Source organism: Grammomys surdaster, unplaced genomic scaffold, assembly GCF_004785775.1.
Source record: "Grammomys surdaster isolate TR1022 unplaced genomic scaffold, NIH_TR_1.0 126163, whole genome shotgun sequence".
NCBI lineage: Eukaryota > Metazoa > Chordata > Mammalia > Rodentia > Muridae > Grammomys > Grammomys surdaster.
This window is the reverse complement of record NW_021620970.1, coordinates 8,796,343-8,809,963: the sequence shown is the minus strand read 5'-3', so window position 1 is coordinate 8,809,963 and position 13,621 is coordinate 8,796,343. Positions and strand designations below refer to the sequence as shown.

The following is a 13,621-nucleotide window of genomic DNA, read 5'->3' as shown; positions in this document are numbered from 1 at the left end:
TCTCTCTCTCTCTCTCTCTCTCTCTCTCTCTCTCTCTCTCTCTCTCTTTCTCTCTCTCTCTCTTTCTTTCTTTCTTTCTTTCTTTCTTTCTTTCTTTCTTTCTTTCTTTCTTCGGTACTCTGAGGACAACATCAGTATAGTTTGCTTTACTGAGTTCTTCCAATATATAGAATGGGCATTACCATACCTTTTAAGACATGTGTTCTCCAAATAATGTCTCTGAGTTCTTCACTGCTCTTCATGTAACATGATTTCTAATGACAGTCTGCTCGTCCTTCCCTGAGCGATATCCAGATATACAGGCTTCTCCTACAGCACGGTGTCTAAGGACAATGTAGACCAACCACACATACTGAGAAGCCAACAGTCTCCTTTTAGAACCTCTATTCTCTAAGTAAACTATGATGTTGAGCAGATATTTGTGATAGCCACCCTACATGATGTCTTTATACCAAATTACAATCAGTTTAAACTCTTATGTTTTGTATTAGTTTTAAATTATTGCAACTCCTAACTTACACTCCTAAAGGAGTCTGAACTCAGAAAACAATAATCTAGGGTTATGGTCTGAACTATCCTCTTATTGACTAAGTGTAGGATTGAATGTGTCAGAATCTAATTGGCAATCATCCTGTGTCACAGAAGAATCCAATAATATATCTGTCCCAGTCTATATAGAACATGTAATAGAGATCTTGATCCAGAACCAGGTTTGTGCATGAAAGAAAAAGGTAAAAATCAGAAGTTCTGAAGAGAAAAGGGATTTTTTTCTGTGTCCTTAAACAAATCTGCAGTAACTGTAAAGGTAATTCAAATGTCGTTCTGTATGCAACAACCTTCATGGTGGATCAAGAAACACCCCATCTGAGATAAGAGCAGATATTAATGAAAATCGGAACAGAATAAACTAAACGATGTCAAGACATTTCAGTGCCTTATATTTTCAATTGTGAACTATGATTTCTCACATGATAAAAATCTTTGCAGAAAGATGATGAAAAGAACACATTTCTTTACTTGACCCAGAAGATTTGGTAGGTGGAGATGGTAGGTGGAGACCAAGGACTCCTTTGAACACATGCGTGTTGCGGGGTGGGGTGGGGATTCTCAAGCTACTAGGAAAGGGACTGGAGAACTAAAAGAGTAACTGCACCAAGAGCTGATTTCCCCAAGGAGAAACTCAGAATGAATTCCTAGTATAAAAAACTTAGGGGATAACATGCTAGATCCAATCCTACTTAGGGCTGTTCATTTGCTTAGCTCTGAATGGGTAAGAACATAGAAAGCATCAGCACATCTTCTAAGTGTAGACCAGTGGTCCACTGATGAAGGATGCATTAAACACTGATGAAGGATGGGATAATCTTGAGGTTACAATAAGAAGATTAAATATGAAGCTGATCCAGAGATCAATTTTCTCTGGAACTACAACTTCATCTTGTACCTTTCCCATCTATTTCTCATGATGTGTGCTGGCAAAACATTTATTATTAGAGTCCTTTAGTTAAATATAGGCTTACAAATTCACACTAACTAGTTTTCTAATTTGAGGAGGCAAACAGCAAGACTGGAAGCGTTTTACAAACACAAACTCAAGCAAAGAACTGAAGTTTGGCGACACATGCGCACACACACACACACAACGCCACAGTGCTTTCACAACAAAACCCTGCTCTTGGATAAGCAATGTATAACTCAGAGGACACAAACATATTCACTGGCAAACACGGCATACACGTGATCACTCTGGCAGCAGCCCATTATACACGCTGTGCATCGACTAAGGGCAGGAGAGCTAAATAATTACGACACAGGTAATACTTGCCCTCCCTTTCTCATTAATGTTCCCTCAAGGAATGGCTTTCTAAACAGGAAAAGAAAGAAAGAAAGAAAGAAAAAAAAACAAATTCATAAAGATTCATGAATTCCGAGAAAAAAATAACAATCATCAAATACATATCTGAAACTAAAAGCACGTACAAGAAGATTACAAATAAGACACTCCTTTGGTAAGATGGAGAAAGACTTTTTAGAGATACCTGCAAAATGTGGCTTCCCAAATGTGCTTCAAATACTTCAATGGCCAGTGCACTGGGGCTCCGCCTTCGTTGTGCACCTATAACTTGAAAGAAAAGAGAGAGAAAGAGAGAGAGAGAGAGAGAGAGAGAGAGAGAGAGAGAGAGAGAGAGAGAGAAGAAAAAAATAATTAATTAAGTTCAAGCTCTGGTCACAAAGCTTCAATCTCCCCCATTTGCATTAGTGTTCTGCTAAAGCACAAGTGAGCTCTGAAAGAAACACTGGTCACTGTCAGTCTGGGTTCTGAGTTGTTCGAATGTAAGTTTCAGTTGAATATCAATATCTATAAACTTAAAACAAATAAACAAACACCCCTGCAACAAAAAACATTCCAGATTTAAAATTTTACCTTTCATATAGTTTTTCCTATACCAAAATAAAAAAACCACACTAACATTCCTTTAGAACAAATGAATACAGTTGTTCTCTAAATTATAACATTGTTATTTTTAAACACCGATAGCAACAGTCAGTCCCACCCCACAGCCACTGCCAGAGCAAGAGAAACTCCTAAAACCTAGACAGGATACAACTAGCATTTTCTAATGTGTAATTTCATCACAATTTAGGAAGAACTACATGTCAGATGACAGATTCTCATTAAGGAGCTTTTGCACTGGTGTCGTGTCATGAGGAATGGCTTCCATATTTCTGAGTATTCATGTGACTATTCTATATAACCAATGAGCAGTATAGATAGGCCTTGGTCAGTGTATACCTCCATCAGTGACTACTTGTGGTCTGAAGATGCCAATCATCACTGTTCTACCTGAGGGACAACTTTCTGGTACCTGCCACTTACGGAGACCTCAAAACTAAAGCGCACTTCAGACATAGTATGGATGGAATCCAGAATTGAGGGCCCTTTCTTCCCAATATTTCCAAGATGCAGTGCTAGTTTAATAGTCTATGGGCTGTTTATTCTTTCTTCTAAGTTCTAGAGTATCATAGATACCTGAATGCCTTCCAGAGACAGACATGTTCAGAGCTTTTCTACATTTCTGACAAGAAAAGATTCTCCATATCTTCTTGTTTCTTCACCCCCATTTAAATTGCAAACAGCATCGAAAGTCTTGGCTTTCTCATAGCTAAATCCACATTCAGCTGGTGGACAAGACAATCCTGTAAAACGGTACCAGAGGAATGCCACTTCATTTTCGTGACCTCATCACTCCTACTGAGACCCAAGTAGGGCTGCAACACCAACCAAGAACACAAGCTCATTGTACGGTGTAGACACAGGAAGCCTACTCTTATCCATGAAAGGGAGTATCTAAAAGGTACTTTGAAGATAGCATGAGTGCCAAGTGCCATTGTGACTGCAGGAGAAAAAAAGTAAAGAGACATTTTCTCTGTGGAAAAGTATATAAACAACAATTGAAGAGTGATGATTATTAAGAAATATTCCAGCTGGAATTCCAGCCCTGTGTCCCTGTTTTCTTCAGAAGTGAAACATGTAACTAACAATTTTCAATGGAAAAAAAAAACCATTTCTCTGCTGAGATTAATCTTTATCATAGGTGCAGACATAGGATTTTACTTTTTCATATTTAAATATATTTAGGCAGCAATGCTGTGTATGTGTGTGCATGTGCTTCTGATTAATTTTCTATTCTAACATGCACATTACTCCCTTCAAAACTCCTTTGGCATTTTTGATAATGCAGCTGTCTTGCTGAATACTGTTTTCAGTTTCTACAGTGTTAATTGCACATTATGGTAGCTTGGTGTGAACGATCCCACATGAATAAAATCTGCAGCCTTTTTTTTTTTTCAAAGATTATGGGGATGGGTGGCTTTTAGGAGGGAGAAGAGGAGAGCTGAAAAAGTTCTAAAATGTCCACTCCCTTTTTGAGGCAGTAATTAGAATTCAGAGTTTATTAATAGTTCAGAATTTGGGGAGATTTTCAATTACAAGGCTCAGAATAAACAACTGCATGTCATTTAAGGAATGATTACTATTGAACTTTAGATAACAGAAACAATTCTATGAATGACTCAGTAAGGTGGGACTGAAAGTTCTACAGCCACTGACTTTAGGGAGCCCTCTGGCCTCCCAGGGAATATAAGGAAGCTTTTATTTACTAGAAGGCCCACAAGGCAGGCTCTAGCAACAACAGATGGCAGCTCAAATGCTTCTAGAAGCCCAGAAACAGTTGTCTTGACTAACACCCCAGGATTATGCAAGCCTGGCTTCTGTTGGCCTTTCTTTTCTTCCTCTTCCTTCATTGGTGCTTAGGTTATCCTTCAAAGGGACCTCTTCGTCAGGTCTGGCAACCTTGCCTCTGACCCAAGCAGTTATTCTTTGTTCTCCAAATCTTCCAGAAGCCTCAGCATGCATCCCACTAGCATAATATAACAGTATCCTGTAAGTGGTTTCATGCTATTCTACTCAATGGCGTTTTTATGATGCTGGAACTTCTCTTGATTTATCTGTTTTGTACTTATGCAGGTGATGTGGGGCTGTAATGACAGCTCCTAATTTTACAGCCAACATAAATATGTTAAACAGGAGCCCATTACGCCCCTGGTAGGAGCCCCGCTCTAACTCTGGCATTATTGGTAACTGAATAGATGTTAAATATGGACATCTCCTGCACTTCTCCTTTGGTACTCAGCAGTTTGAGAATTGGTGGGCTTGTAACACTGGGACAATAGAAACAGCTATTTTGTTTCTCTGCATTCGTTTTACTGAGTCTACAAAGTATCATTGAAGCCAGAAGAGCAAAAGGGCATGGCCTCAGTGAGGTCAGCTGTCTTCAGCACAGTGATCTGCTTCACAACATGTCTCTGACTTCTCTGTTCTGAAAGGTGACACTTTTCCAAATTTGTTTGGTAGGCCCCACACAACAGTGCCAAGACACTAGGTTGGTTTTTTTTTTTCCTTTTCCATTTTACTTGCTGATATACTTCATTTATCACTTTATTTAATAAGTGACTACTTTCAAAATCAAAAGAGCACTAAATTAATAAACACACCCATAAGCAGGACATTACTAAATAAATGGAGAATACTTTCCATTGTCTGTGAAGATTGCCACTAACTCACTGGCAGAGAAGAGCGATGAATAATTTGAACAGCATATATAAACTGTTAAAAGAAAGTAAGTACATCATCTAATTCAACTTAAAACTCCATTCAACATTTGCTAAGTGCCCATTCGGTGCTGAAAAATCTCTAGCTAGGAAGTGGTGGCTGGTGTTGGGAATCAGTAAACAAACACAAGAAAATCTTCAGAAATTTAGAACAAGGCCCAGCACGAAATTATGCTTAAAAAGCACCACCATCTCATATTTTAAAGAGGCTAAAAAGGAAGCACCTAGAGTTTTAGAGATTTTTTAAATAGAAGAAATGTATAGAGGAAAAGCATTAATTTTTTTTTTTTCAAAGGTCTCAGTGTAGGAAATCCTGGTCTTATCTTTCAGATATCCACAGTGATATGAGAAGTTGTCCTAGCCCTCATTAGAAGACATCAAGGAAACTGCCGTTTAAACACAAGCTTAAAAATACTGTCCCTCAACAATGTCAGCCAAAATATTCTACTCTAGACCCTGTGGTAACCATTCATGGTGATCTCCAAGAATTAATTCTGTGCAACAAAATACAATCCTCTTTCAAAAATACAGCCCCAACACCCAGACTTATTCTGAACTGGTGCTCCATGCCTCCAGGGACAAGGTGGGGAGGGAGGCCTGGGGATTAGCACTCAGTGGGAGTTTGACCTATTCAGCCAAAAGGTCAACTTGCCATGGAAGCATCCATTAGAAGTAGAAACAGGACAGCTCAGTAGACACATGTAATGAACAGAGGGAAGTCGTGGCCTCTGGTTGCCTTGAGGTCGGCTTTGCCCTTTCCCTTCCTAGCCCTCTGCATGTAGAGAGTCCTTACCAGCACAGTTCATAAATGCAGGGGGCGGCCACAGGCAGGGAGCCGCAGAGAGCCTGCTGCCAAAGGAAGGGTTCACCGGAGGAAAGAGAAAGATCTTCCACAGTGAAGAATATGACACATAGAAAAATAGGCAGCGGTTGACAAGAAGCTCTTTCAAAGTTAATCTCACCCCATTTCCCAACACTGAAGGCCAATGCTACCCTTAAGTCTACTGGCAGCATCCCAAGAATGGACCACTCCACCTGGAGAAAAGGTGTGGTCACCTCCCATGACCCATAGCAGGCATGGAGCTATCTCTGGTCCCACACTGAGTTTGGGGGAAGGGAGCCCCAAAGGACAAGCTTAATGGCTTCTCCAGACCTCATTCCCTTAGCTGCAGTAGTTAGATTCAGCAGAGCCAGGGGCTGGAGGAGATGGAAGATGGAATACTTGAGTCTTTTCATGGCTACCAGTGAAAAGGAAAGACATTTTCCTTGAAGAATCTCAATTAGTGCCCCTCACTGTAGGGTCAGGGAAGCCAGAAAGAGCTTTCTCAGGAGCTATAGTGCTTTATAATACACAAATGTCTGTCTGTCTGTCTGTCTGTCTGTCTGTCTCTTTTTTTTCTCTCTCTCTCCCTCTTCTCTCTCTTCCTCCCTTCCCTTCTTCCCTCTCTACTTACTTCTCCCTCCCTTCTCTCTTCCTCTTCTCTCCTCTTTCTCTCCCTTATCCCTCCCTCTCTGTGAGACTACTGAGAAATTTCCACTATCTACATGTAACATTACATCAAATCCCAATCTTGAATCCAGTGCACATAGTTCTGCCTAGTGTCTATAGCCTTCCCCATTTAACGAAGCTCTTATATGCTTTAAGTATGCCTTATATACAGAGAACACCAGTTTGGAGAAATGGCACTGAAACAGGGCTCAGTGTCAGAGCCCCTCACAGTAGTGCTAAGACTAAAATCACAATAGAAAGGCCAGGCACACCATGGAAAACACGTGGTGTTCTTCTGGTGTACATCTGGTAAACACTGAAAGCAAATACAAGGCTCTCCCAAAGGGCTCTCACCAAGACAAGTTGCTGCCTTTAAAAATCTAGATCAGAGAAGAAAAATAGCTATTTCACTGTTAATCAGACTTCTGAAGGCCTGATTAAAAATAATTACAAGAAAAACAAACAAACAAAAAAATAAAAATGTAATTAGTTAATTAAAAAAATAAAAAAAATTACAAGACCTGGGCATGGTAGCATAACCCTTTAATCCCAGAACTCTGGAGGCAGAAGCAGGCAGATTTCTGTGAATTTGAGGCCAGCCTGGTCTATATAATGAGTTTCAGCCATCGTACATAGAGAGACTATTCTCAAACAAAAAATTAAAATAAAATAAAAGGAACTAGAGAGACGGCTTGGTGGTTTAGAGCACTTGCGGCTCTTGAAGAGGACCCAGGTTCAATTCCCTGCACCTACATGGTGGCTGAAAATTATCTGTAGCTCTAGTTCCAGAGGATCTGATGCCTTCTTCTGGTCTCCACTGGCACTAGGCATTAACAACGTTCACATATATACATGCAGATCAAACACTCAAGCATATAAAATAAAATAGATAAATCTAAAACAATTTAAAACAATTTCAAGAATAAAATCCCCTATATGCTAGAACAGTGCACTCTGAGCTTATTTTTAAACTCACAATTTAAGATATTTTTTTAAAGTTTGTAACTGAATCCCAGAACCTATTATACACTGTAGAGTAGTATCAATTGGGGAGGGGGGGAAGAAAAGAAAGAAAAAGAAAAGAAAAAAAGAGGCATTTAATCCAAGGAAATAATTGAAACTTTAAGCAGTCTTATGCTAATTGGAGAGTTCTCTGATGCAAGACATTTAAATTTTTCCCACAATTTAAGTATGGACTGAATGCATTGGGTAAATTTAAGTATGGATTGGGTTCATTGAAAGAATTAGGGATGATCTGGCTAGATGTTTTCGTCCTTACAAATGAGAGGAAAGAAACCTTGCCTGCTCTTCTCAAGAAACCATGCATGTTCTGCTTCACCTATCACAGCACCAAGTCAACAGGGCTGGCTAGCGAGGAGAACGTTTCTACTTCTCATGCTAGGAACTGACCAGATTCGGATGAGGTTTGCAATACTGTTCACAATTCTCTCTTTCAGAATGGGCACAGTAAGATGTTGAGATGGCACCCATGCTCCCCATCCCCTTCACCAGCTTTCTGTGTATTGCATTACCAACAAACTGCAGCTTCTTTGCGGTAGAGAGCCTCCCATCAAAATAGTTCCTTTCCACACGTCACTTCTCATTTCCACTGGAGCATGTAAGAATTCCAGGTAGGGAGCACGGCATCTTTAGCTAACATGATGATAAAATGGAGTTTGCCTAATGATCTGGGAATTCCTACACAGACTACTCGTGTACAGTCCTCATATGGACACTTACGGCGTGGTTTGCATTTGATGGGAGAACCTACATTTTCCTGTGACAATGGAATTCTTAAGGCAGTGGCCTAAGCAGTGTTTGAAGTGATAGCACCTGTGGGTAGCCTTCACCACCAAAGCCTATGAGGAGATATCCTCTGGAAAAGACAGGTGTGACCCACAGCTGGGCTGAGCCTCAGGGAGAGAGGAACATGATGGGTGCCGCAAGAGATGCCAGGGCACATGAGAGGTCACATTTTACCTTCATAAGACTCCCCAGATAATTCAAATTCAAAGAGAACTATTTGTTAAAATAAACTTAAATTACTAATTAATCACTCCAATTCAACTTTCTTACTTTAAAACAATTTTATGTGTAACTAAAATATACACACACCACACACACACACACACACACACCACACACACACACACCACACACACACACACACACACACAGAGGTATGTGCATGCACACACATGAACATGGTACTGTTTGTCAAGGACTTTAGTCCAGAACTACTTAAAGGATAACCAAAGCATTTCTGGGTATATTTATTGGCTTCATACACTTGCATTTGGTTGTATTGGAGTGAACAATTAAATTCTTTTATACAATGGGGGAAATGGGAGTTTCTTAATTTTCTTTACAAAATAAATACAAGGTTTTAAAAATCAGACAAACCAACAATCAGTCATCCCCCCGCCCCCCGTAGATTCCCAGAGATTTAGCAAGAGTTGGGCTGTAGTCCTCTCTCCTTGGAAAAGTTACAAAGGGGCCATAAGACAAAGACTTAGGAGACAGGAGTATTGAGTTTTACTGCATAAGAACTCAGAAAGAGGATATAGAGTCATTCATTCTGGCTCAGGGGTAATATATCAAATTCTGATTGAGCCCACTGGAAAGGAGGCACTCAGTTGACGTAGGACCCAACAGTGACCCAGTTAGTTCCCAGAGGGATGCAGATGCATGTGTTGGAAAGCAACAGGCCCACATGCCATCCCCACAGAGTGTATTTATCGTGCACAGACAGTCAGCAGGTTCTAGTTTGGAGAGGCCTCTCATCTTGTGTAAACTTTTCTTCTTCCCAGGTATGGCGTACAGGTTTATCAAGAGTCTCTCACAGAAAGGCACCACATGTCCTCTGACCATAGCTCTCCAAAGGCAAACAAAGAAGATGCTCCAACCCTGGGATTTGAATAGAGCGTTAGCTTGTCCTACATCTGGAGAGAAGTACCTTCCATGAGTACACTAAAACTTTTCTTGAGAGTACAAAGTGTTAGTGGGGGTGTGTGGGATTAGAGATTTGGTGCTGCCCCATGGGTAGGAATTCTTGTTCTCTCATTTTGTAAACTGTCTTACAAATCCTTCTGATGAGCTGCTTCCAGCTGCAGCCCTCCTAACTTCAGGGGCACCAGACAGATGCAGATTCCGCCTCCGAGTCAGACTGGTTCCCATTACCAGTCAGCCAGTCTGTGTCAGTTACTGGTGGAACAAAGAGGCCCCATCAGTTACCTTCTTTCATTCAGTCTGATCCCAGGGCTTTGTTGTGACGTTTGTACCATCTCCTCCAAATTCTGAGGTAAGTCAGGCACATCCTCAAGACTCCTAATGGTCATCGGCTCTGGGTTTTCTAGGTCGCACATACAAAGTGGGGATGAAGAAACCTCAGATCTATAGCTAATAGATAATATCTGTAGATAATAAGCAGCTTATTATCTTCTGTGAGCCAAGGAAGGCAATGTCTCCTGCCTTCTCTACCTTTTCTCTTCTGGTCATCCATTCATGTATTCATTCATCTTCCATTCTCCCCCTTCCCATTCTCTCCTTTTCCCTCTCTTCCTCCTCCGTTTTTTCCTCTGGTTCTTGGGCCACATCAATGCCTGGCAGCTATCTGAGTAATTTCTCTGCCAAAGGAATCATCAGTGTCAACAGTCACAAAGCAGTGGAGCCGGGGGAGCCTGGGTCATGAGATACAAGGCTCTGCTTGCATTAGCACCTGCACCTGCTCTTGAGGTCACTCTGATTTCCAGAGCTCAGCCATCCTCGTGTGATAACCCAATGAAGGCACACAGTATGAAAGACATTATTCTCCTTGACCTCATGGACACAAGCCTCCATTTCCATTTCTTAAAGAAAGGTAAAAAAAAAAAAAATCCATGAAAAATATTTGGTGAGCCTCTCTTCTCTGCCGGGGCATTGTATTAAAAGACACGCCAATGAGAAGGTACCACTCTGATTCTTCAGATGATCAGAACACTATGTGGAGACTGACAAGCAAATGAACAAAACACAGAAACCAGGTAAATGAAGCCAGGATGGGGGCAGGGAGAGTGGGAGAAAGAATATCCACAGTGAGGTCACATGACAGATGAGCTACAGTAGTCTGACCTCTGGGGGGGGGGTCGCTGTCAGACACAAAGGCAACAGCTGTACACACCATTGTTAGGCCTCTTCATCTTGTCTGCTCCATTTTATTTTCTTTAGCTACAACACCAATGGACTGTCAATCATCAGTGATTTGCAAGCAAGGAACTCCACTACATCCCAGCCTTCCTGGGACTTGTGACTGCCGTGGAGTAGTCCCAACACCTCACCCAGAAGGACCAGTGTGCCCTCAGCTTAGTGCTAGCGGACAGCCCTAACTTTACAATTCTTTTTTTTTTAACTTCAGTTCCACACCACTGCTTCCACTGTCATCTCTGGAGGACACACTCTCATCATGACTTTAAGCTCAGTACTATGTGAGGCAACTGAGTCACAGACTATGCTGCCACAGGATCTGGAAGTCTGAGTGATACAGCACTGCAGCACTCAGGCCCCTTAGGAGGGATGTCTGACTCATTTTTGAGAGGCTGCCTATCCCTCTGCCTGGAGAGGGGCTCACTGGGAGGGTTCATATTACTGGGAGGCAGCTTTGCACAGAAGAAAGGATTTGGGCTCTGGAGTTAATCAAATCCAGTGTTAAATCCTATTTATCCCAAATTAGCTGGGTCTTACTGGGAAATTAGGCTCCATGGACCTCAATTTCTTCTTCTGTCAAAACAGTCACTGCCTCTTATAGCGGTTGTGAGGAGTTATGATGTGAGGACTTATGATGGGCCCCACCCAACTTTAATTTTCCTAGGACTTATTTGCATAGTATCTGTCCCTTCACTAGCTCCTACCTTCACAAGCCAGGGGATTTGGGTTGTACTGCTAAAACTCTAGCAGTTAAAACAGTGCCCAGATCACACAAGGCACACAGTAAATAGTGAATAAATAAATATTTCCCAGCATGGTAGCCAACCCATGGGAGGAGATCGGCATTCACTTCTTGTTACTGGAAGCAGAGGCCAGAGCTGAAGACTCTCCTGCTGACTACCTTTGGCCAATATTTGATGGGAAAAGGGGGAATTTTTCTGTGTATGTTGTCACCAGCTCCTGCCTTTCCTAAAGCATGATGTCATATCCACAGTGTCAGCACACAACCCGTGGAGCCAACTGCAATCAGGTCCTTAAACCAGCACAAACATTTCCCACACACTTGGGCAAAGAGCCAGCAGCAATTCACCAAGTGTCAGCAACTGCCCAGTGAATTTTCCTTTGAAGGATTCACTCATGCCCTGTTCCAGCAGTAATTGGCGTTCACTTTATGATGCTGAATGCCTCAGACATAATTTGATTAGGTAAACGCTGTGTAGGTACCACCACTAGAAGCCAAAACCAATTCTTACATCCTACCATCTTCCCTCGGGCTTCACAGAAACAAAGACTGTAGGATTATCAGTGGTATCTAGGTATGAGTGAGATTAACACAAGATCCCCAGCATGGGCAAATTTTGATAGGCTGCAGGGTAACTTGGGTAAAGTTTAAAAGGAAGCTAGAGAGATGGATGCCATTTGGAATATGTGAATTTGTCAACAGGCTCACAAGACAATCAGACTTGGAACTAGGGCAGCCCAGGCAGATGTGTTTGGGGATTCATCACTCCCATGAAATATGTTAAGAAACTGTGACCTGTTACTTAGATTCAAGGCTGACCTTGAGCCTTTAGAGAAAGGTTTCAGAGGTTTCTAACATCTTTCTCTGAATAATAAGGCTGCTTAAGCAAACCCTCATCCAAACATAATATCGAAACATAAAGCTTTGTGCATGTAATTATAGAGACTTCCAGACCAAGTCAGCCACAGACCTCAGGTCAAGAATTCTTGCTTCAGACAAGAACTAAATCTTCACATAGGCCCTGCACCATCAGCAGGACTGAATAACTGATTCACTGGATGAATGAGTAAGTAATCAAATGAATGAATGCAAGGGGGTTTGGAGACAGAATATACAGCTAGAGCAGACACTTGTATTCTGTGTGGAGACTGGGAGACTGAAAGAAGCAGCCAGTTAGTGGGTTTATTCACAAAAATTGCCTTGTGGAATTATCCACGGCTCCGCCCCTTCTAAATGCAGACAGAACGAGGAAAGGGAAAAGGGATAATGAAGGTTTGCAAATGAAGTAGGGCACAACTGTGCAATCAATCAACAGTTTCTGAAAAAGAATTTGCATCCCTTGCCAAAAATCTGAACTGAACAACTGAACTAGAATTCTGATGAGAACGGACTTCGCCACTAGCCAGCCATTTTAACTCAGCTTCCAGCTGTCTTGCTTCCCTTTCCAGAAAGTCATAGGCCTCTTCAGTGTGAAAGGTTCAAACACGGGAATGTATGTCACCATGATGGTTCTTTTCATACACCTTTATTAAGGATTTTCTCTGTGCCAGGCATTGTGTCAGTTGGAAAGAACATAAGCCAGTGGTTCCTGGAAGTATCCTCTGAAGGCCTACTAAGTGCCAGGCATTGGTCATCAAAGACTGAATAGATGGAAGGAGTGGCTCTATATTGTTGTGGAGAAGCTGGACCACAACAGCAACCATAATACATAAACATCTGCTTATGAGAGGCAGGAGATTACAGTGCAAATAGAGGTAGAGATTCCAGGCATCTATGTACAGGTTGGAGGTCAGAGAAGGCCCTCCAGGAATACAACATTCAAGCATCCCATGTAAAAGAGATGTAAGGTCCAGCTAAAGGAAGAGCAGATCTGAAAGGTCTTCATATGTGAGAAGCTTGTTAGGCTCCAAAGTTTGACAAGTAACCAACCCTCTCAGGGATATAAAGCCTAGGAGGGGAAGGGAAGGGAGAGGAAGGGGAGGGGAGGGGAGGAAAAGAGGAGATGGGAGAGAAGGAGAGAGGGGAGGGGAGGGGAG

At 41.8% G+C, this 13,621-nt stretch overlaps 1 protein-coding gene across 1 annotated transcript in view; it reads right to left on the bottom strand.

Moving 5' to 3' along the window:
* Npas3 (neuronal PAS domain protein 3) overlaps nt 1–13,621 on the bottom strand; it is an 825,350-nt gene that overhangs the window by 429,131 nt on the left and 382,598 nt on the right. Inside the window, exon 4 of the mRNA XM_028757484.1 lies at nt 2,040–2,116. Coding sequence (XP_028613317.1) covers nt 2,040–2,116 — 77 coding nt within the window. The remainder of the gene's footprint in view (nt 1–2,039; nt 2,117–13,621) is intronic.